The 20,807-nt window shown below is 47.9% G+C and overlaps 2 protein-coding genes across 3 annotated transcripts in view; one reads left to right on the top strand and one right to left on the bottom strand.

The window, feature by feature from the left end:
• Nucleotides 1–1,076, bottom strand: part of LOC137316360 (NACHT, LRR and PYD domains-containing protein 3-like) — a 32,697-nt gene extending 31,621 nt beyond the window's left edge. The window contains exons 1-2 of one of the 2 annotated variants that reach the window (XM_067980428.1): nucleotides 945–1,076; nucleotides 686–852 (exon numbers count right to left, since the gene is read on the bottom strand). The gene's annotated coding sequence lies outside the window, so the exon portion shown is untranslated. Of the gene's footprint in view, nucleotides 1–685 lie in introns of both variants that reach the window. The other variant, XM_067980427.1, reaches the window with a different exon arrangement.
• An 8,375-nt stretch (nucleotides 1,077–9,451) lies between these two features.
• On the top strand, nucleotides 9,452–17,299 carry LOC137316322 (NACHT, LRR and PYD domains-containing protein 3-like). The gene is made up of 4 exons (XM_067980386.1): nucleotides 9,452–9,734; nucleotides 14,992–15,139; nucleotides 15,569–15,736; nucleotides 15,909–17,299. The coding sequence occupies exons 1-4, from the start codon at nucleotides 9,536–9,538 to the stop codon at nucleotides 15,994–15,996; spliced, it is 603 nt and encodes a 200-aa protein (XP_067836487.1). The 5' UTR covers nucleotides 9,452–9,535; the 3' UTR covers nucleotides 15,997–17,299.
• The last annotated feature ends 3,508 nt before the right edge of the window (nucleotides 17,300–20,807 follow it).

Consider the following 20,807-nt stretch of genomic DNA (forward strand, 5'->3'; position numbering starts at 1 on the left):
AAAAAGATCGCTCTCAGTTTAATAAAAGGAACCCTCGGCCGAGGCCGGGAGCTGGATTATGTGATCACCTAGAACATTATTCTGATACAAAACACAACATAATCAATTGGAAGAAATTTTACAAATCAATATTAGAATCCGATTTACGTATCATTTTTTCACCAGTTTATATTTAAATTATAATTTAATCCAACTACAATTGTGAAATCCAGAAATAGATTTACTGATGGGAAATAACATTAAGTAAAACCCAGTATCCAGTTCAGAATTGTAAGATGATTGATTTTGATGGATATGAAATATATTTGAATTCGGTAACACTGTCTGGTAAAATATTAACATACAACATATCGATATTATGGGGGCTATAAAGGTGGGTTGTTTCCGAGTTGGTGCTGGGGGCTGGGAGACACTGCATATCTGCTGGGCTCTGCCTCAGACTGGAGTCACCTCTTAGATCAAACCCCTTTGCTCTAAAACACACACAAGATCCATTTGTGCCTGTGTGTTTTGAGACAGAAACTGATCTTACTTCACATTTCATTGCACGGCCTCATGCTGGATAATTGTACTCGGTGATCAGATTCTCCCAGTCTCATTCTCACCATTTCCCCCATTACCTTGTAACCTTTGTGGACTGTCGACAGGACCAGTGTTTATCTGAGGAAATGGGACTTTCTCTTACCTTTCTCCCCAGTCGATCTATGGAAGCTCTTTGAATCGGAAGCGTTCTCTCTGGTTGCTGCTCTCACAATCCTGTGCTGATTCACCTGCTGTTGTTCCTCAGTCTACAATCCCAGTTTACTTCCAGCTGTGGGCTTTTCTCAATCACTCCATCATTCACCGGGAGATCTAATGATGGCAGGGCAGAAAATGAGACCAATACTGACGGTGTGAAGGAGAATCTAATCAACACTTTTCCTCTATTATTAAAATTAACACACTGTTTGAGGAACTCTGTTCCACATTCCATGTCTCTTCACCACCCCGACCACAACATGTGATCGTTTCATTCTCCAGCCCCAGTTTGAGGCAATTCCTTCTCGATGTCCCGCCTCTGGTTTTAGGATCACATTTGCCCCTGGATCCTGAGCCCCCCCACTCCGAGCGGCCCCCAGTCCCGCACACACCCCGCACGGTCTGATTCTGATCCCCCTCCCTCCCTCTCCCAGTCCCAGACACTCCCCGCACGGTCTGATCCTGATCCCCCTGACTCCCTCCCCCAGTCCCAGACACTCCCCGCACGGTCTGATCCTGATCCCCCTTCCTCCCTCCTCCAGTCCCGGACACTCCCCGCACGGTCTGATCCTGAGCCCCCTCCCTCCCTCCCCCAGTCCCAGACACTCCCCGCACGGTCTGATCCTGATCCCCCTCCCTCCCTCCCCCAGTCCCAGACACTCCCCGCACGGTCTGATCCTGATCCCCCTCCCTCCCTCTCCCAATCCCAGACACTCCCCGCACGTTCTGATTCTGATCCCCCTCCCTCCCTCTCCCAGTCCCAGACACTACCCGCATGGTCTGATCCTGATCCCCCTCCCTGCCTCTCCCAGTCCCAGACACTCCCCGCACGGTCTGATCCTGATCCACCTCCCTCCCTCCTCCAGTCCCAGACACTCCCCGCACGGTCTGATCCTGATCCCCCTCCCTCCCTCCCCCAGTCCCAGACACTCCCCGCATGGTCTGATCCTGATTCCCCTCCCTCCCTCTCACAGTCCCAGACACTCCCCGCACGGTCTGATCCTGATCCACCTCCCTCCCTCCCTCAGTCCCAGACACTCCACACCAGGTCTGATCCTGATCCCTCTCCCTCCCTCCCCCAGTCCCAGACACTCCCCGCACGGTCTTATCCTGATCCCCCTCCCTCACTCCCCCAGTCCCAGACACTCCCCGCACGGTCTGATCCTGATCCCCCGCCCTCCCTCCTCCAGTTCCAGACACACCCCGCACGGTCTGATCCTGATCCCCCTCCCTCCCTCCCCCAGTCACAAACACTCCCTGCACGGTCAGTTCCTGATCCCCCTCCCTCCCTCCTCCAGTCCCAGATACTCCCCGCACCGTCGGATCCTGATCCCCCGCCCTCCCTCCCCCCCTGCTAGACACTCCCCGCACGGTCTGATCCTGATCCCCCTCCCTCCCTCCCCCAGTCCCAGACACTCCCCGCACGGTCTGATCCTGATCCGCCGCCCACCCTCCCCCAATCCCAGACACTCCCCGCACGGTCTGATCCTGATCCCCCTCCCTCCCTCCCTCAATCCCAGACACACCCCGCACGATCTGATCCTGATCCCACTCCCTCCCTCTCCCAGTCCCAGACACTCCACGCACGGTCTGATCCTGATCCCCCTCCCTCCCTCTCCCAGTCCCAGACACTCCACGCACGGTCTGATCCTGATCCCCCTCCCTCCCTCTCCCAGTCCCAGACACTCCCCGCACGGTCTGATCCTGATCCCCCTCCCTCCCTCTCCCAGTCCCAGACACTCCCCGCACGGTCTGATCCTGATCCCCCTCCCTCCCTCCCTCAGTCCCAGACACACCCCGCACGATCTGATCCTGATCCCACTCCCTCCCTCTCCCAGTCCCAGACAATCCCCGCACGGTCTGATCCTGATCCCCCTCCCTCCCTCTCCCAGTCCCAGACACTCCCCGCACGGTCTGATCCTGATCCTCCTCCCTCCCTCTCACAGTCCCAGACACTCCCCGCACGGTGTGATCCTGATCCCCCTCCCTCCCTCCCTCCCCCAGTCCAAGACACTCCCCGCACGGTCTGATCCTAATCCACCTCCCTCCCTCCCCCTGTCCCTGACACTCCCCGCACGGTCAGATCCTGATCCCCCTCCCTCCATCCCCCAGTCCCAGACACTCCCCGCACGGTCAGATCCTGATCCCCCTCCCTCCCTCCCCCAGTCCCAGACAATCCCCGCACGTTCTGATCCTGATCCCCCTCCCTCGCTCCATCCCCGAGTCCCAGACACTCCCGCACGGTCTGATCCTGAACCCCTCCCTCCCTCGCCCAGTCCCAGACACTCCCCTCGCGGACTGATCCTGATCACCCTCCCTCACTCCATCCCACAGTCCCAGACACTCCGCGCACGGTCTGATCCTGAACCCCCTCCCTCCCCCAGTCCCAGACACTCCCTGCACGGTCTTGTCCTGATCCCCCTCCCTCCCTCCCTCCCTCCCCCAGTCCCAGACACTCCCCGCATGGTCTGATCCTGATCCTCCTCCCTCCTTCCCACAGTCCCGGACACTCCCCGCATGGTCTGGATGCGTGAATGAGAGAGGATGCTTCTGTATATCAGTGAGTGACTCTGGATGAATGTGAGAGGATGCCTCTGTATTTCAGTGAGTGACTCTGGGTGAGTGTGTGTGAGATAAAGAAGATGCCTCTGTATATCAGTGAGTGACTCTGAGTGAGTGTGTGAGAGAGAGGATGGCCCTGTATATCAGTGAGTGACTCTGAGTGAGTATATGAGCGAGGATGCCTTTGTATATCTGAGTGACTCTGAGTGTGCGTGAGAGAGCGAGTATGCCCCTTTATATCAATGAGTATGAGCGAGGATGGCCCTTATTATCAGTGAGTGTGAGCGAGGATGCCCCTGTATATCGGTGAGTGTGAGCGAGGATGCCCCTGTATATCGGTGAATGTGAGCGAGGATGCCCCTCTTTATCGGTGAGTGTGAGCGAGGATGCCACTGTATATCAGTGAGTGTGAGCGAGGATGCCCCTGTATATCGGTGAGTGTGATGAGGATGTCCCTGTATATCGGTGAGTGTGAGCGAGGATGCCCCTTTACACCAATACACCATCGGTTTGCTCTGGGATTGAACATTTCTCAGTGTGATGATCAACGCTCCCCATCAGGTGGGACACTGACAGCTGCCCAGTGAAACCCAGTCAGTCCTTGTTCCCCATTAGAAATTCTCCCCTTTCTCACCCTCACCGACCAACACTTGTCTTCACTAATCTTGTTCTATTTCCATCCTTGGAGAATCTTTTCCAGTCCGCTTTTATCTTCCTTCCACCTTTACTCTCATACACTATTTTTCCTCTCAATCAATCTCTTGGTCCTTTTTTGCTGATCTCAAAAACTTCAGGTCACCACCAGTGCTCCCATTTTTCCGGACGAGCAGGTGCTGATTGTGGTTCTGTTATTGCCATTTACAGCTCCTCTAGACGCAACTTTTGTTTCTTTACTTGTCCCGTTAGCACCCTCCTTACCTTGCACCATCATCGCTTTCGTCATTTAATCACTCCTGCCCTCCACTCTATCACAGTCCTTCCCTTTCGTTCTTTCCTCTTCTCCTTCACCCGCGCCCCCCCCCCCCCCCACCCTCCTTTCCCTGTTCAAAATCTGTTTCATCTTCAATTTCTTCCAGTTCTGACGAAGGGTCATCGACGTGAAAAGTTAACAATCTTTCTCGACAAATGCTGCCTGACTTACTGAGTATTTCCAGCATATTCTGCTTTTATACAAATGCAAGTCTTTCTTTCTTTCAAAGAGCTGGCACAGGTACAATGGGCCGAATGGTCTACACATGTGCTGTAAGATTCTATCTTTCTATGATATGTGACCCTATGGTATGTGGTTCTATGAAACATGATTCTATAATTTATGATTCTATGATATGTGATTCTATGATTTAGGATTCCACGATCTATCATTCCCTGACATATGATTCTATGATATATGCATTTGTTGAGTGAAGGTCGTGTCTGACTAACTTGATTGAATTTTTTGAGGAGGTATCATGGAGGGTCGATTAGGGTAGCGCGTTTGATTGTAATCTACATGGATTTTGGCAGACTGGTCAGAAAAGTAAAAGGCCAGGGGAACCAAGGGAAAGAGGCAAGTTGGATCCAAAACTGCTCATTGGCAGTAAGAAAAGGGTAATGGCCGACGGATGTATTTGTGACTAGAAGGCTGTTTCCAGTGGGGTTCCGCAGGGCTCAGTACTAGGTCCATTGCTTTTTGCGGTATATAGTAATGATTTAGACTGAAATGTAGGGGGCATGATTAAGAAGTTGGCAGGGGATACATAAATTGGCCGTGTGGTTGATAGTGAGGAGGAAAACTGTAGACCGCACGAATATATCAATGGACTTGTCAGGTGGGCAGAAAAGTGGCAAATGGAATTCAATCCCAGATAATTGTGAGGAAATGCATTTGGCGAGGGTAAATAAGGCAAGGGAATACACAATAAATGGGAGGATACTGAGAGGTATAGAGGAACAGAGGGACCTTGGAGTGCATGTGCACAGATCCCTGAAGGTAGCAGGACAGGTAGAGAATGTCGTTAAGAAGGCAAATGGGATATAGCCGATGCATAGAATATAAGAGCAGGGAGGTTATGCTTGAACTTTATGAAACACTAGTTAGGCCACAGCTTGAGTACTGCGTACAGTTCTGGTCACCACATTACAGGAAAGATGTGAATGCACTTGAGAGTACAGAGGTGATTTACGAGGATGCTGCCAGGACTGGGGAATTTTTGCATTGAGGAAAGATTGGATAGGCTGGGGATGTTTCATTGGAACAGAGGAGGCTGAGGGGAGATTAATTGAGAGATATAAAATTATGAGGGGACGAGATAGAGCGGATAGGGAGGACCTATTTCTCTTCGTGGAGGGGTCAATACCCAGGGGGAATAGATTTAATGTAATTGATAGATGGATCAGAAGGGAGCTGAGTAGAATTTTTTTTCACCCAGTGGGTGGTAGAGGTTTGGGATTCACTGCCTGTAAGTGTGGTAGAGGCAGAAACTCTCATCGCATTTATAAAGTGCTTGGATATGCACTTGAAGTTCCGTAAGCCGCAAGGCTATGGACCAAGTGCTGGATAGTGGGATTAGTCTGGATGGCTCATTTTCAGCCAGCGCAGGCACGATGGGCAGAATGGTATCCTTCTGTGTCATAAATTTCTATGATTCTAAGATTCTATATGATTCTATGATATATGATTCCATGATATGTGATTCTGTGATATGTGATTCTATGATTTTAAGATCTATGATATTTGATTCTCTGATATGTAGTTCTATTAATACATACAGTGATGGACAGGGAGAGTATTAATGCTCTCTGTAATAGAGCGGGGTAGTATTATAACTCTCCGGAATGGAGCGGGTGGAATTAATACTGTCAGAAATCGAGTGAGGGAGCATTAATACTGTCAGGAATGGAGCGTTGGAATAATAATACTGTCAGTGATGGAACAGCAAGTATTGATACTGTTAGGAATGGAGCGAGGGAGTATTGATACTGTCAGCAATGGATTGGGGAGTATTATACTGTCAGGAATCGAGCGGTGAAGTATTAATACCATCAGAATTAGAGCGGTGGAGTATTAATACCCTCGGTAATGGAGCATGAGATTATTAATACCGTCAGTAATAGAGTGGGATAGTATTAATACCGTCAGGAATGGAGCGTTGGAGTACTAAATCTGTCAGTGATGGAACCCGGAGTATTGATACTGTCAGGAATGGAGCGAGGGAGCATTAATATTGTCAGAAATTGAGCGGAGGCGTATTAATTCTGTCGGGAATGGGACGGGGGTGTATTAATTCTGTCAGGAATTGGACGGGGGTGCATTAATTCTGTCAGGAGATAAGCGGGGCAGTATTGATACTGTCAGTAATGGAGCGGGGAGTATTGACAGTCTCAGTGATGGAGTGGCAGAAAATGAACTCTCTCAGTGATGGAGTGGATCAGGCTGCATAGCTGGATAGCTCATGTTCGGCCAGCGCAGGCACGATGGGCCAAATGGCATCCTTCTGTGCTGTAAATTTCTAAGATTCTATGATATGTGATTCTATGATATGTCATCCTATGAAATATGATTCTGATATGTCATCCTATGATATATGATTCTATGATATGTCATCCTATGATATGTCATCCTATGATATATGATTCTATATGTCATCCTATGATATATGATTACATGATATGTCATCCTATGATATATGATTCTGATAGGTCATCCTATGATATATGATTCTATGTTAGGTCATCCTATGATATGTCATCCTATGATATATGATTCTATGATATGTCATCCTATGATATATGATTCTATGATATGTCATCCTATGATATATGATTCTATGTTATGTGATTCTATGATATGTGATTCTATCACCTATCATCCTATGATATATGATTCTATGATCTATGATCCTATGATCTATGATCCTATGATATGTGATCCTATGACATGTGATTCTATCACCTATCATCCTATGATATATGATTCTGATATGTGACTCTGTTATCCATCATTCTGTGATATATGATTCTATGATCTATTAGGACGTAAGAAATAGTAGCAGGAGTCGGCCTCACGGCCACTCAATCCTGCACAGCCATTCAATCAGATCATGGCTGATCTTCGACCTCAACTCCGCTTTCCCGCCGGATCCCCATATCCCTCAATTCCGCTAGAGTCCAAAAATCTATCGATCTCAGCCTTGAATATAGTCAATGACTGAGCATCCACAGCCCTCTGGGGTAGATGATTCCAAAGGATCACAACCCTCTGAGTGAAGAAATTCCTCCTTATCTCAGTCCTAAATGTCCGACCCCATATCCTGAGACTATGCCCCCTTGTTCTGGACTATCCAGCCAGGGGAAACAGCCTCTCAGCATCTACCCTGTCAAAACACCTCAGAATCTTATATGATTGAATGAGATCTCCTCTCATTATTTTAAACTCCAGAGAGTATCGGCCCATTCCACTCAACCTCTCCTCATAGGACAACCCCCTCATCCCAGGGATTAATCCAGTGAACCTTTGTTGCACTGACAGTAAGGCGAGTATATCTTTCCTTATATAAGGAAACCAGAACTGTCCCCAGTGCTCCAGGTGAGCTCTCACCAAGTACCTGTACAATTACAGTCAGACTTGCTCACCCCTGTACTCCAGGCGAGCTCTTACCAAGTCCCTGTACAATTACAGTCAGACTTCCTCACCCCTGTACTCCAGGTGAGCTCTCACCAAGTCCCTGTACAATTACAGTCAGACTTCCTCACCCCTGTACTCCAGGTGAGCTCTCACAAAGTCCCTGTACAATTACAGTCAGACTTCCTCACCCCTGTACTCCAGGTGAGCTCTCACAAAGTCCCTGTACAATTACAGTCAGACTTCCTCACCCCTGTACTCCAGGTGAGCTCTCACCAAGTCCCTGTACAATTACAGCCAGACTTCCTCACCCCTGTACTCCAGGTGAGGTCTCACCAAGTCCCTGTACAATTACAGTCAGACTTCCTCACCCCTGTACTCCAGGTGAGCTCTCACCAAGTCCCTGTACAATTACAGTCAGACTTTCTCACCCCTGTACTCCAGGTGAGCTCTCACCAAGTCCCTGTACAATTACAGTCAGACTTCCTCACCCCTGTACTCCAGGTGAGGTCTCACCAAGTCCCTGTACAATTACTGTCAGACTTCCTCACCCCTGTACTCCAGGTGAGCTCTCACCAAGTCCCTGTACAATTACAGTCAGACTTCCTCACCCCTGTACTCCAGGTGAGCTCTCACCAAGTCCCTGTACAATTACAGTCAGACTTTCTCACCCCTGTACTCCAGGTGAGCTCTCACCAAGTCCCTGTACAATTACAGTCAGACTTCCTCACTCCTGTACTCCAGGTGAGGTCTCACCAAGTCCCAATACAATTACTGTCAGACTTCCTCACCCCTGTACTCCAGGTGAGCTCTCACCAAGTCCCTGTACAATTACAGCCAGACTTCCTCACCCCTGTACTCCAGGTGAGCTCTCACCAAGTCCCTGTACAATTACAGTCAGACTTCCTCACCCCTGTACTCCAGGTGAGCTCTCACCAAGTCCCTGTACAATTACAGTCAGACTTCCTCACACCTGTACTCCAGGTGAGCTCTCACCAAGTCCCTGTACAATTACAGTCAGACTTCCTCACTCCTGTACTCCAGGTGAGCTCTCACCAAGTCCCTGTACAATTACAGTCAGACTTCCTCACCCCTGTACTCCAGGTGAGCTCTCACCAAGTCCCTGTACAATGACAGTCAGACTTCCTCACCCCTGTACTCCAGGTGAGCTCTCACCATGTCCCTGTACAATTACAGTCAGACTTCCTCACCCCTGTACTCCAGGTGAGCTCTCACCAAGTCCCTGTCCAATTACAGTCAGACTTCCTCACACCTGTACTCCACCCCCCTTACAATACAATGATTCTCTGACCCATGATTTCCAGTCCCTGGAAGCGCCCTCTCCGTCAATCACTCTGGTTGTCAGGGTAACAGGGGACGGGCCTGGGCCTCGCTGTCACTCACCTAGCGGCTGCCGGGGAGACGAGGGCGGGGTCACCGCCTTCCTGTCAGTCAGTCAACCAACCAATCAGCTGCCGTGGTGTTGGAGTGGGCGGGGCGGCGCTGTCACTCACCGCCTGGTTGTCAGGGGCGACGGGCGGGGCGGGGCTGCGTTTGACGCAGGCGCACTGACGCTTTTGCAGACGCACGGTGGGGGGCACTTGTTGGGAGAGCGCGTCCGCCCGAGAGTCGGTAATGTGGCGGTGGAGGTTGAGGAAGAGGAAGAAGAAGAAGAAGGATGAGCGGCAGGCGGCGGCCGTGGAGGGCGGCGAGGATCAGGATCAGGAGCGGCGGTTGAAGGGCCCGGGGGTGATGGTGGAAGGAGAGGAGGAGGAGGAGCGGGACGGGCGGACTGAGAGTCCGCCTTCGGCGCTGGCCGCGGACCCAGCAGAAGGTGGGTGTGGGAACAGGGAGTAATAATACTGGCAGGAATGGAGCGGAGGAGTTGTAATAATGTGAGCAAAGAAGCCCGGGAATATTAATACTGTCAGGAATGGAGCGGAGGAGCAGTAATAATGTGAATAAAGAAGCCCGGGAATATTAATACTGTCAGGAATGGAGCGGAGGAGTAGTAATAATGTGAATAATGAAGCCCGGGATTATTAATACTGTCAGGAATGGAGCGGAGGAGTAGTAATAATGTGAGTAATGAAGCCCAGGAATATTAATACTGTCAGGAATGGAGCGGAGGAGTAGTAATAACGTGAGTAATGAAGCCCGGGAATATTAATACTGTCAGGAATGGAGCGGAGGAGTAGTAATAATGTGAGTAATGAAGCCCGGGAATATTAATACTGTCAGGAATGGAGCGGAGGGGTAGTAATAATGTGAGTAATGACGCCCGGGAATATTAATACTGTCAGGAATGGAGCGGAGGAGTCGTAATAATGTGAGTAATGAAGCCCGGGAATATTAATACTGTCAGGAATGGAGCGGAGGAGCATTAGTAGTGAGTAATGAAACCTGGGATTATTAATACTGTCAGGAATGGAGCGGAGGAGCATTAATAGTGGGTAATGAAGGCTGCGATTATTAATACTGTCAGGAATGGAGCGGAGGAGCATTAATAGTATGAGTAATGAAGCCCGCGATTATTAATACTGTCTGGAATGGAGCGGGGGAGCATTAATAGTATGAGTAATGAATCTCGGGATTATTAATACTGTCAGGAATGGAGCGGAGGAGCATTAATAGTATGAGTAATGAAGCTCTGGATTATTAATACTGTCAGGAATGGAGCGGAGGAGTAGTAATAACGTGAGTAATGAAGCCCGGGAATATTAATACTGTCAGGAATGGAGCGGAGGAGTAGTAATAATGTGAGTAATGAAGCCCGGGAATATTAATACTGTCAGGAATGGAGCGGAGGGGTAGTAATAATGTGAGTAATGACGCCCGGGAATATTAATACTGTCAGGAATGGAGCGGAGGAGCATTAGTAGTGAGTAATGAAACCTGGGATTATTAATACTGTCAGGAATGGAGCGGAGGAGCATTAATAGTGGGTAATGAAGGCTGCGATTATTAATACTGTCAGGAATGGAGCGGAGGAGCATTAATAGTATGAGTAATGAAGCCCGCGATTATTAATACTGTCTGGAATGGAGCGGGGGAGCATTAATAGTATGAGTAATGAATCTCGGGATTATTAATACTGTCAGGAATGGAGCGGAGGAGCATTAATAGTATGAGTAATGAAGCTCTGGATTATTAATACTGTCAGGAATGGAGCGGAGGAGCATTAATAGTATGAGTAATGAAGCTCGGGATTATTAATACTGTCAGGAATGGAGCGGAGGAGTGCTAATGGTATGAGTAATGAAGCCCGGGATTATTAATACTGTCAGGAATGGAGCGGAGGAGCATTAATAGTGTGAGCAATGAAGCTCGGGATTATTAATACTGTCAGGAATGGAGCGGAGGAGTGCTAATGGTATGAGTAATGAAGCCCGGGATTATTAATACTGTCAGGAATGGAGCGGAGGAGCATTAATAGTGTGAGTAATGAAGCTCGAGATTATTAATACTGTCCGGAATGGAGCGGAGGAGTACTAATAGTATGATGGAAAGGCTTTGTGCAGTCAGGAGGTGAGTCACTCGCCGCAGAATACCCAGCTTCTGACCTGCACTTGCAGCTGCAGTATTTATATGGCTGGTCCAGTTAAGTTTCTGGTAAATGGTGACCCCCAGGATGTTGACGGTGGGGGATTCGGTGATGGTAAATCACTGATCCGAAACCTATTCACTTTTACATTTCCACAGTGGGGAAAGGAAAGTACACTGACTGATAGTTTGATTGGACGCACATTCATGAGACACATACACAACAGCGAGTCACACACACAGATGATTAGATAAAAACAGTCAAATCTACCACTTGAACATTTATGAGATTGTAAGATCCCTGGAGACATTCTGAAAATAAATACTGTGCATGACCTAAATGTTTAAAGTTACATGATTCATAATATTATACAATAGTGTTAATATTAGAACAGTGGTAAATCTCCTCACCTCCTACGGTGCTCATTAGTGTTAATATTAGAACAGTGGTAAATCTCCTCACCTCCTACAGTGCTCATTAGTGTTAATATCAGAACAGTGGTAAATCTCCTCACTTCCTAAAGTAACCATTAGTGTTAATATTAGAACAGTGGTAAATCTCCTCACCTCCTACAGTGCTCATTAGTGTTAATATTAGAACAGTGGTAAATCTCCTCACCTCCTGCACTGCTCATTAGTGTTAATATTAGAGCAGTGGTAAATCTCCTAACCTCCTGCAGTGCTCATCAGTGTTAATATTGGAACAGTGGTAAATCTCCTCACCTCCTACAGTGCTCATTAGTGTTAATATTCGAACGGTGGTAAATCTCCTCAACTCCGACAGTGCTAATTAGTGTTAATATTAGAATATTGGTAAATCTCCTCACCTCCTACAGTGTTCATTAGTGTTAATATTAGAACAGTGGTAAATCTCCTCACCTCCTACAGTGCTCATTAGTGTTAATATTAGAACAGTGGTAAATCTCCTCACCTCCTACACTGCTCATTAGTGTAAATATTAGAACAGTGGTAAATCTCCTCACCTCCTACAGTGCTCATTAGTGTTAATATCAGAACAGTGGTAAATCTCCTCACCTCCTGCAGTGCTCATTATTGTTAATATGAGAACAGTGGTAAATCTCCTCACTTCCTAAAGTAACCATTAGTGTTAATATTAGTTGTAAACAATTTTACAACACCAAGTTATAGTCCAGCAATTTTATTTGAAATTCACAAGCTTTCGGAGGCTTCCTCCTTCATCAGCCGCACTCAGAAGACAGTCCAGAATGTCACCCGAGCACAACGCAACGCCATCAACGCTCTCAAGACCAACCGCAACATCGTCATCAAACCAGCGGACAAAGGAGGAGCCATCGTCATACAGAACAGAACGGACTATTGCAAAGAAGCATACCGACAACTGGACAACCAGGAACACTACAGACGGTTACCCGCAGATCCAACCAAAGAACACACCCACCAGCTCAACAAACTGATCAAGACCTTCGATCCAGACCTTCAAAGCATCCTACGCACACTCATCCCACGTACTCCCCGCGTGGGAGACTTCTACTGCCTCCCAAAGATACACAAAGCCAACACACCCGGACGTCCTATCGTATCAGGCAACAGAACCCTGTGTGAGAACATCTCTGGATACATCGAGAGCATCCTGAAACCCATCGTACAGGGACCTCCCAGCTTCTGTCGCGACACTACAGACTTCCTACAAAAACTCAGTACCCACGGACCAGTTGAACCAGGAACACTTCTCACCACGATGGACGTCTCGGCACTCTACACCAGTATCCCCCACGATGACGGCATCGCTGCGACAGCATCAATACTCAACACAAACAACAGCCAATCTCCAGACGCCATCCGACAACTCATCCGCTTCATCCTGGATCACAATGTCTTCACCTTCGATAACCAGTTCTTTACCCAAACACACAGAACAGCCATGGGGACCAAATTCGCACCCCAATATGCCAACATTTTAATGCACAAGTTCGAGCAGGACTTCTTCACTGCACAGGACCTCCAACCAACACTATACACCAGATACATCGACGACATTTTCTTTCTATGGACCCACTGCGAGGAATCACTAAAGAGACTAGATGATAACATCAACAAGTTCCATCCCACCATCAAGCTCACCATGGACTACTCCTCAGAATCAGTTTCTTTCTTGGACACATGAATCTCCATCAAAGACGGGCACCTCAGCACCTCACTCTACCGCAAGCCCACAGACAACCTCACGAAGCTCCACTTTTCCAGCTTCCACCCGAACCACGTGAAAGAGGTCATCCCCTATGGATAGGCCCTGCGAATACACAGGGTCTGCTCAGACGAGGAGGAACGCGATAGACACCTACAGACGCTGAAAGACGCCCTCGTAAGAACGGGATATGACGCTCGACTGAACGATCGACAGTTCCGACGGGCTACAGCGAAAAATCGCATCGACCTCCTCAGGAGACCAACACGGGACGCAACCAACAGAGTACCCTTTGTCGTCCAGTACTTCCCTGGAGCGGAGAAACGATGCCATGTTCTCCGCAGCCTTCAACATGTCATCAATGAGGACAAACACCTCGCTATGGCCATCCCCACACCTCCACTACTCGCCTTTAAACAGCCACCCAACCTCAAACAGACCATCGTTCGCAGCAAGTTACCCAGCTTTCAAGAGAACAGCATCCACGACGCCACACAACCCTGCCACGGTAACCTCTGCAAGACATGCCAGATCATCGACACAGATACCACCATCACACGAGAGGACACCACCCACCAGGTGCATGGTTCATACTCCTGTGACTCGGCCAACGTTGTCTACCTCATACGTTGCAGGAAAGGATGCCCCAGAGCATGGTACATTGGCGAGACCATGCAGACGCTGCGACAACGGATGAACGGACACCGCGCAACAATCGCCAAACAGGAGGGTTCCCTCCCAGTCGGGGAACACTTCAGCAGTCATGGACATTCATCCACCGACCTTCGGGTAAGCGTACTCCAAGGCGGCCTTCGAGACACACGACAACGCAAAATCGACGAGCAGAAATTGATAGCCAAGTTCCGCACCCATGAGGACGGCCTCAACCGGGATCTTGGGTTCATGTCACGCAACACGTTAACCCACCAGCGAACAAATGTTATCTGTTTTTAATATAATGGGTCATTTGCTGGCTTTCTCTGCCTTCCGGATGTTTCTGCCTCTCTCTGTTTTTTTTTCCTGTTTGTTTTTTTGTTGAATGTGTATTCGGGGGTTCTGCAGGTGACACCTCTCTGTCTGAACACGGTGATTGCCTTGGCAACGGGCAGTTGCAGGGGCATTCTGTAAACACCATGTATTGTTCTATATGTATAAATGCGTAGGCTTCAATGAGCTCCTGAACATTTACCTGAGGAAGGAGGAAGTCTCCGAAAGCTTGTGAATTTAAAATAAAATTGCTGGACTATAACTTGGTGTTGTAAAATTGTTTACATTATTATTAGTATCAGTAATAGTGTTATTAATGAACACTGAGGATTCACCCTGATTCCTGTTATTTTTCTCTCTCTGATACCCAGTTTGAATAGTGTCTGTCTCACAGATTCTGGTGCCGAGGATCTCTCCTCCGCTCTCAGTACAAATCGGTCATTGACGGTTCTGAACCTGGGTGGTAATAAACTGGGAGATTCAGGAGTGAAACTTTTGTCTGCGGCTCTGAGGAACCCGGACTGTAAAATACAGGAACTGTGGTAAGTATCAGGCTGTGTGAGATTGTGTTTATAATAACTGGATGTATATTACACACATTATTATAACTTTCAGTAATGGAGTTAATACACAGTGTACATTATTAGTTTCAGTAATAATGTGAATAATAAAGATTGTACATTATTATTAGTACCAGTTATCGTGTTATTAGTAAACACTATATTATTAGTATCAGTAATAGTGTTATTAATAAACACTTTACATTATTATTAGTATCAGAAATAGTGTTATTAATAAACGCTGTACATTATTATTAGTGTCAATAATAGTGTTATTAATAAACTATTATTAGTAGTATCAGTAATTGTGTTACTAATAAAGGTATACAGTATTACTATCAATAATAGTGGTATTAATAAACACTGGGGATTTACCCTGATTCCTGTCATTTCTCTCTCTCTGATCCCCAGTCTGGCTGATGTCGGTCTCATCGATTCTTGTATCGAGGATCTCGCTTCCGCTCTCAGAACAAACCGGTCACTGACGGATCTGTCCCTGGGATCAAACTTCTTCACAGACCGATCTGTCCCCGCTCTCCGCTCCGTCATACTCACTTGCAGGAGTCTGGAGTGGATCTGGTGAGTGTTTGTGTTATTGTTTGATGTAATAAATAAAATATCACTGGGATTCAGTCCCCTTTATGGGTAATATTTGTCTGTAATTATTATTGAAATATTAACCCCAGTCTCCCTGTTATTTACACTGTTGTTCAATCTGTTTATTTCCTGTTTAATCTTTAATCTGTTTCAGGCTGTGGGGGAATAAGTTCAGTTCAAACGCGAAGAATCAGCTGAAGTCGCTGCAGGATACCAGACCCAGACTGAGTGTGGAAGTGTGAACATTTCAATGTATAACCATTCCTGGTCTCATTATATGAACATTTCAATTTATAACCATTCCTGGTCTCATTATATGAACATTTCAATTTATAACCATTCCTGGTCTCATTATATGAATATTTTTGGCCGATTCTCTGTCCCTCCCCTTTAACCGGCCGCGCTCCAGGTTTAAATCCGAACGGCCCTTTAACGGTTTCCAGCTCGAGCTGAGCGAGCGTCGTCTCCCATTGTGACGTCAGAGGCCCAGCGACAGGGTCACGAGACTCAGTCACCCGGTCCCCCAGCGCTGATTCTGCACGATATCCGGGACTGGATGGTCCCCAATGGGGCACTGGGTCAATGTACAGACAGGAAGGGCCCAGGGTGGGGCTCAGTCTGGGCTGCAGTGGGACACTGGGTCAATGTACAGACAGGAAGGGCCCAGGGTGGGGCTCAGTCTGGGCTGCAGTGGGACACTGGGTCAATGTACAGACAGGAAGGGCCCAGGGTGGGGCTCAGTCTGGGCTGCAATGGGACACTGGGTCAATGTACAGAAAGGAAGGGCCCAGGGTGGGGCTCATTCTGGGCTGCAGTGGGAAACTGTTTCAATGTACAGACAGGAAGGACCCAGGGTGGGACTCAGACAGGGCTGCAGTGGGGCACTGGGTCAATGATCAGACAGGAAGATCCCAGTTTGGTGCTCAGTCTGGGCTGCAATGAGACACTGGGTCAATGTACAGAACGGAAGGGCCCAGGGTGGGGCTCAGTTTGGGCTGCAGTGGGACACTGGGTCATTGTTGGATCAATGTTCATCGGAACACCAGGGACTCCCCATATCTTCTTGTGTTATTGCTGCTGGATCTGTTCCGTCCTCTAAATCAGACAGAGTAGGCCTTGGTTTAACATCTCTTCGTTGAAAGCAACAGTCAATCGAAAATAAAATCAGTCAGAGTAGAAAACGAGCTGCTTATTCGCTTTCGCCAGTTTTGCTCTGACGCTCAATGTGAATTTATTCTCTAATCTGTTCCGTGGACTGGCGATCTAATGGGGTTGAATTGTCAGATATGTAAATGGTTAATCCTAAATTAATCTTATCAATCTGCAGTCGTTTCAGACACTGATCTAAACTATAATGTGATAATCAGTGTTCCAGCTAATGCTGAATGACGGTGATAATCTCATCTGCTTTTAGCATCGGTTATTCGTTGTTTTCAGTATCTGCATATTAATTTTGTTTCTAAATTGCTTGGTGACCCTATCGAGAACTGTTTTTATGTTATTATTATTGATATACTCAATGTTTAAATAAAGGTAATTATGAATTCCAAGTCAAGAAACCATTGTTGTGCATGATTTGCAGTCTGACTTCTTCTTCTTTGATGATTTGGTAAGAAAGCGTTAACACAGTCACTCAGTAGCTTGTGGGGATCCTAATTAATGGTCGGTGAGGTGAACTCATTCAATCTGAACTGGGAGATGTGAGACAGTTCAGCGAGCAATATTAGGCATCATTCACTTCTAGACATAGGTCACAATCGAATAGGAACATGTTAAACCGAATCCCCAAAACCAGGTCCCAGAGAGGAATTTAAACCCCAGGGAAATAAACAGACCAAACTCACGTGGGCCCTGCTTGGTTGCAGCCTGTGAAGGAGGCCACGGTCGGTCCCCTCTGGGGGAGACCTCGGTCGGTCCCTATAGGGGAGGCCTTCGTCGGTTCCCTCTAGAGGAGGCCTCGGCTGGTCCCCTCTCGGGGAGGCAATGGGCATCCGAGATGGATCCCTGAGTGGCAATCTTTATATTTAGACCACCACCACAACAACTACTACGACAACAACAAATACTTGTATTCATAATAAATATATATATATATATATTATATACATATATATGTGTATTTACACATGACCAGCACGGCGGCATCTTGGACAAAATCGCGGAATATCCGTCGGCCTTCTTGGACAAATATCGTTGGTGCGGCAGCCATCTTGGAAAAAATGACGGAAAGTACCACACAGAATGTCCCCAGTGATACCACAGTGACTGCAGAATCTCCCAGTATCCCCACAGTGGTCCCAGAGTGTACTCATTCACCCCATTTTGATCCCAAACTGCACCAAGGGATCCCAGAGTGCACCCAGTCACCCCAGAGGGATCGCAGAGTTGCAGCGTTTTTATTTAGAGCACCACCACAACAACTACTACTGCAACAACAACATGTATTTATAATATATAGAACATATATATATATATATATATATGTGCATTAAGACACGGACAGCGTGGCTGGCATTTTGGAAAAAATGGCGGAAAGTACGGCGGCTTTCATTGAAAAAATTGCCGCAACTATTGCGGCCATCTTGGACAAAATGGCCGTTAGTATGTCAGCCATTTTGGACAAAATGGCGGCAAGCACAGCGGCCATCTTGGAGAAAATGGCGGCAATTACCACTCAGAATGTCGACAGTGATACGACAGTGATCCCAGAAAGTCCCAGTGAAGCCACAGTGATCCCAGAGTGCACCTCGACCCACAGAGTGATCCCAAAGTGCACCCAAGGATCCCAGAGTGAACACAGTCACCCCGAAATAATCCCCGAGTGCTCGCAGTATCCCAGAGTCAAACCAGTCACCTCAGAGTGATCCCAGAGTGCATCCGGTCACTGCAGAGTGATCCCAGAGTGCGTCCAGGGATCCCAGAATGCATCCAGTCACCGCAGAGTGATCCCAGAGTGCACTCAGGGATCTCGAGTGCACTTAGTCACCCCACAGCGATCCCAGAGTACACCCAGGGATTCCAGAATGCAGCCATTCACCCCACAGTGATCCGAGAGTGACAGTCTTTATAGCTGGACCATCACCACAACAACTGCTACCACAACAACAACTTGTATTTATAACATATATATGTGTATTTGCACACGGCCCGCATGACTGCAAGTACAGGAGCCTTCTTGGACAAAACGCGGATTTGTCCAGCGGCCTTCCTGGTCAAAATGGCGGCAATAACGGCGGCCATTTTGGAAAAAAAGCTGCAAGTACGGCGGTCATCTTGAACATAATGGTGATAACTATTGCGGCCATGTTCGACAAAATGAGCGCAAATACGGTTTCCATCTTGGACAAAATGGCGACCAGTGCGGCAGCCATCTTGGATAAAATGGCAACAACTCAGCAGCCATCTTGGACACAACGGCGGAAGTTACCATGCAGAGTGTCGACAGTGATCCTAGAATGTCCCAATGAACCCTCAGTGATCCCAGAGTGCACCTCGTCACCATAGAATGATTCCAGAGTGCACCGATGGATCCCAGCATGCACCCAGTCACCCCAGAGTGATCCCGGATTGCACGCAGCATCCCAGAGTGAATCCAGTCAGCTCAGGGTGGTCCCAGATTGCACCCAGGGTTCCCAGAATGCACACAGTCACCTCACAGTGATCCCAGCTTGGCAGTCTTTATACTTAGAACATGACCACAACAATAACTTGTCTTTATAAGATATGTATCATAGAAATATATGATATATATGTGTGTGTATTTACACGCGGCCAGCATTGCAGCACCTACAGCAGCCACCTTTGGCAAAATGGCAGCAAGTACTTTGGCCATCTTGGACAAAATGGCGGTAAGTACCGCGTAGAGCCTCCCCAGTGATCCCACAGCGACCCTACAGTGAATGAAGATTGCACACATTGATCCCACAATGAAACTAGTCACACCAGAGTGAACCCAAAGTGGCAACCTTTATATTCAGACCACCACCACAACAACTACTATTACACCAACAACAATCTGTATTCATAACATATATATGTGTGTATTTACACACCGCCCGCATGCCGGCAAGTACGGTAGCCATCTTGGAAAAATGGCGGCAATTACGACGGCCATCTTGGATAAAATGGCTGTTTGTCCGGCGGCCAACTTGTACAAAATGACAGCGAGTACGGCAGCCATCTTGGATGAAATGGCGGCAAGCACCTCAAGGCTGTTAAACAGGAACAGCAGCAGGCCATTGAGCCCTTCGAGCCTGTCACACAGTAACAGGAGATCAATCAGTCCCTCAAGCCTGTTAGATAGGAACAGGTTGAGATTTTTCAGCCCCTGGAGCCTGTTATACAGGAACTGGAGGTCATGCAGTCCCTCAAGCCTATAACACTGGTACAGGACGAGGCCATTTAGCCACTCGAGACTGTTAGACACGAACAGGAGGCTAACCAGCTCCAGAAGCCTGTTAGATAGTATCAGGAGGAGGCCATTCAGCCCCTCAAGCCTGTTATATTGCAACTGAAAGCCATTCAGCCCCTTGAGCCTATTACACTGGAAAAGGACGAGGCCATTCAGCCCCTCAAGCCTGTTAGGTCGGAATAGGCGGCGGCCATTCAGCCCTTCAAGGCTGCTACACAGGAACAGGAGGAGGCCATTGCCCCTCGAGCCTGTGATACAGAAACAGGAACAGTCCATTCAGCCCCTCGAGCCTATTACACTCGAAGAGGACGAGGCCATTCAGCCCTTCGAGCCTGTTACACAGGAACAGGAGGACATTCCGTCCATCGAGCCTCTTACATAGCAACAGGTGGAGGTCATTCAGCCCCTCGAGCATGTTACATAGGAACAAACGAGGTCATTCAGCCCCACGACGCTGTTACATAGGAACAGGAGTAGACAATTCAGCTCTTTGAACCTGTTCCGCTATTCAATTAGATCATGGCTGATCTGCATCTTAACTCCTTCTACCCGCCTTGGTTCCAGAATCCTTAATACCCTTGCTTAATAAAAATCTATAAATCTCCGTTTTAAAATGTCTGATTGACCCCCCGCCTCAACAGA

This window comes from Heptranchias perlo, unplaced genomic scaffold (assembly GCF_035084215.1).
Source record: "Heptranchias perlo isolate sHepPer1 unplaced genomic scaffold, sHepPer1.hap1 HAP1_SCAFFOLD_59, whole genome shotgun sequence".
Lineage (NCBI taxonomy): Eukaryota > Metazoa > Chordata > Chondrichthyes > Hexanchiformes > Hexanchidae > Heptranchias > Heptranchias perlo.

Bases quoted from the DNA above. Each gene is read 5' to 3' on its own strand.
- LOC137316322 (XM_067980386.1), top strand. From the start codon at position 9,536: ATGTGGCGGTGGAGGTTGAGGAAGAGGAAGAAGAAGAAGAAGGATGAG. The intron at 9,735-14,991 runs GTGGGTGTGGGA...TCTGTCTCACAG, and splicing joins GGCCGCGGACCCAGCAGAAG to ATTCTGGTGCCGAGGATCTC. The intron at 15,140-15,568 runs GTAAGTATCAGG...TCTGATCCCCAG, and splicing joins TGTAAAATACAGGAACTGTG to TCTGGCTGATGTCGGTCTCA.